Source organism: Borostomias antarcticus (assembly GCF_949987555.1).
Source record: "Borostomias antarcticus genome assembly, contig: scaffold_185, whole genome shotgun sequence".
NCBI classification, from domain to species: domain Eukaryota; kingdom Metazoa; phylum Chordata; class Actinopteri; order Stomiiformes; family Stomiidae; genus Borostomias; species Borostomias antarcticus.
In genome coordinates this window covers 125,054-127,553 of record NW_028175567.1, presented here as the reverse complement: position 1 = coordinate 127,553, position 2,500 = coordinate 125,054, and the positions used below count along the sequence as shown (strand labels likewise).

Genomic DNA, 2,500 nt, shown 5'->3' with positions numbered 1-2,500 from the left:
TCTTAACTAAGAGAAGTGAAGAAAAAAAACTATTTTGCATTGACACATCAATTAAAAGGCATTTTTACAGGCCAGGCGGATTATTGGAACGTTTCCACTTTCGAACGCTAGATGGCGGGATTTTTCAATCGTCTTCCATTCTCTCTCTCTCTCTCTCTCTCTCTCTCTCTCTCTCTCTCACACACACACACACACACTCATCCCACCACACACACATAATTTCCTCATAACCACCGAACTGGACTGCCTGGCTCCCATTTGAATGTCAGCTCGGTACTGTAGGCTAAGCTTAGCTAGTACAACCAGTGAGAAACAACAATAGCTCCTTTGTTCCAACCCCAAGTAGCTGCTGATAATCATTTTTATTTAGGTCACACCACAGCAGTGGCGAGCAGCAGTAACAGTGTAATACGAGGTGTGATTACTGTAAGAATGCGTCATTGTGGAAGTATGGCGACACATTTTGCGAGCAGATGTGTTGGGAGTTGCGTGTGTTTGAGGTGGAAGTGGATGTGTGTGCAGAGTGTGGGGAACAAGCCGCGCGTGGGCGAGTGTGTCTGGGACGGAGTGCGTCTCCCTGGACAGTGTGTGTCTGCATGCCAGTGTGTCCCTGAGCGCTTGTGTGTGTTTGTGCATGTGTGTCTGTGTCCCTGTGCATGTGCATAAGTTATGTTACAATACAATGTTTTTGTGTTTTGTTTATGAATCACTTTGTAACATTGATTTGAAAAGTGCTATAGAAATAAAGTGTATTATTATTATTATTATTATTATGTTTAAAAGTTATTTTAAGTTATTTTAAGTTAGTTTTATATATATATATATATATATATATATATATACATATATATATATATATATATATATATATATATATATTATTATGTGTCCCTGGCATGTGTGTGTGGTGTTAGTGTACTGTGTGTGTGTGTGTGTGTGTGTGTGTGTAGTGTTAGTGTACTGTGTGTGTGTGGTGTTAGCGTACAGTGTGTGTGTGTGTGTGTTAGCGTGTCTACATGTGTCGTCCCCCTACTGTACCTGGCTGGTCTGGAAGCTGACAGCGGCACCGTAGCGACAGTACATGACGTAGTGCTCACAGTTCCACCAGAGCAGACTGTACCTGACGGACCCCAGCAGCTGCTCCGCCCGCCGCGCCACCTCCTCCCCCCGCAGGGCGGCGCAGCTGCACACCTGACACACACACACACACACAGAGGGGGTAAGGAGACCGGCGGCCATGTTGTCGCTGGAACGCTGAGTGGTTAGTTTGATTCTAGATTGTGAGTGAGTGAGTGGTGGGTTCTAGAACCTCCAGACTCCAGGTTCTAGAACTCTGAACCCTTCAAGTGAGTTTATTGGGTGGGGGGTACGAGTGGGACGGGCGTGTATTTGTGTGTGTGAGAGTGTGTGTGTGTGTGTGTGTGCGCGTATTTGTGTGTGTGAGAGTGTGTCCTACCTTGTCCGTCTGGTTGACGAGGATCTCTGATCCGTAGGCAAAGTCCTCCAGTCTGTCCACCCTCACACTGGCCACCTATGACAGGAGGGCAGAGAGAGAGACGTAGTCAGACAGACAGACAGAGAGACAGAGAGACAGACAGGCAGACAGACAGGCAGGCAGGCAGGCAGACAGACAGACAGGCAGGCAGGCAGACAGGCAGACAGACAGATAGACAGAGACTGGAGATAAGACAGGCAAATAGACAGACCCCTCCCCCCTCCACACACACACACTTACACACACACACACACACATACTGTAAACAGACGCATACACACATAGTGTAAACATCCATACTGTACATACAGATACTGTAACATACTGTACACACACACACACATACTGTAAACACACACACACACAGCACCTTGGCCAGGACTCCCAGCACCAGTCGGTTGTTGGTGACCATCTGTCCGATGGCGTCGCGGTCGTTGGAGAGGACGGGGAGGATGTCTGGGATGAGGTGGGCCACCCGCCCCCCTCCCAGGTAGATCCCAAAGTGGGTGAACAGGGTCCTGGGCACCTCCAGGAGATCCCCCCTCCGGAACGCCTGCCCCTTCTCTCTCTCCTCCTCTCCCTCAGCCCCCCCATCCTCATCCCTCGCTTCCTTGTCGTCCGTCCGCGGCGCGATGAAGAGAAGGCCGAGGAGGTAGAGAGGGAACATGGCGGCTGGAGAGAGGGATGAGAGGAGGAGAAGGAGGAGGGGAGAGAGGGAGGACTGAGTGGTCGTTGTGGAGTCGGAGGGCTGTATTTGAGTCCCACGGCCAGCAGGGAGGGGGGAGGGGTGGGAGGGGGAGAGAGAGGATTAGAGAGAGAGGGGGCGGAGGGGTCTAGCCTCTGATCCGGGGGCAGCTTCATGTTCAGACTCTCACGGTTGACTGTGGGATGTGGTGCAGAGTAGCAGATCCTGGGTCTGTGGTTAGAAGTGCTCGGTGTGAATGGATTAAGAATGTTTGAACACTTTCCCAGTGGATTTCATCAACAAGAGAGTGTGAGAGAGAG

At 50.1% G+C, this 2,500-nt stretch overlaps 1 protein-coding gene across 1 annotated transcript in view; it reads right to left on the bottom strand.

Moving 5' to 3' along the window:
- The window catches only part of LOC311329466 (lecithin retinol acyltransferase-like), a gene marked incomplete at both ends in the record, with an annotated part of 2,343 nt that extends 181 nt beyond the window's left edge, over positions 1–2,162 (bottom strand). Inside the window, 3 exons of the mRNA XM_084463311.1 lie at positions 1,039–1,191; positions 1,457–1,531; positions 1,866–2,162. Coding sequence (XP_084319437.1) covers positions 1,039–1,191; positions 1,457–1,531; positions 1,866–2,162 — 525 coding nt within the window. The remainder of the gene's footprint in view (positions 1–1,038; positions 1,192–1,456; positions 1,532–1,865) is intronic.
- Between the last annotated feature and the right edge of the window lie 338 nt (positions 2,163–2,500).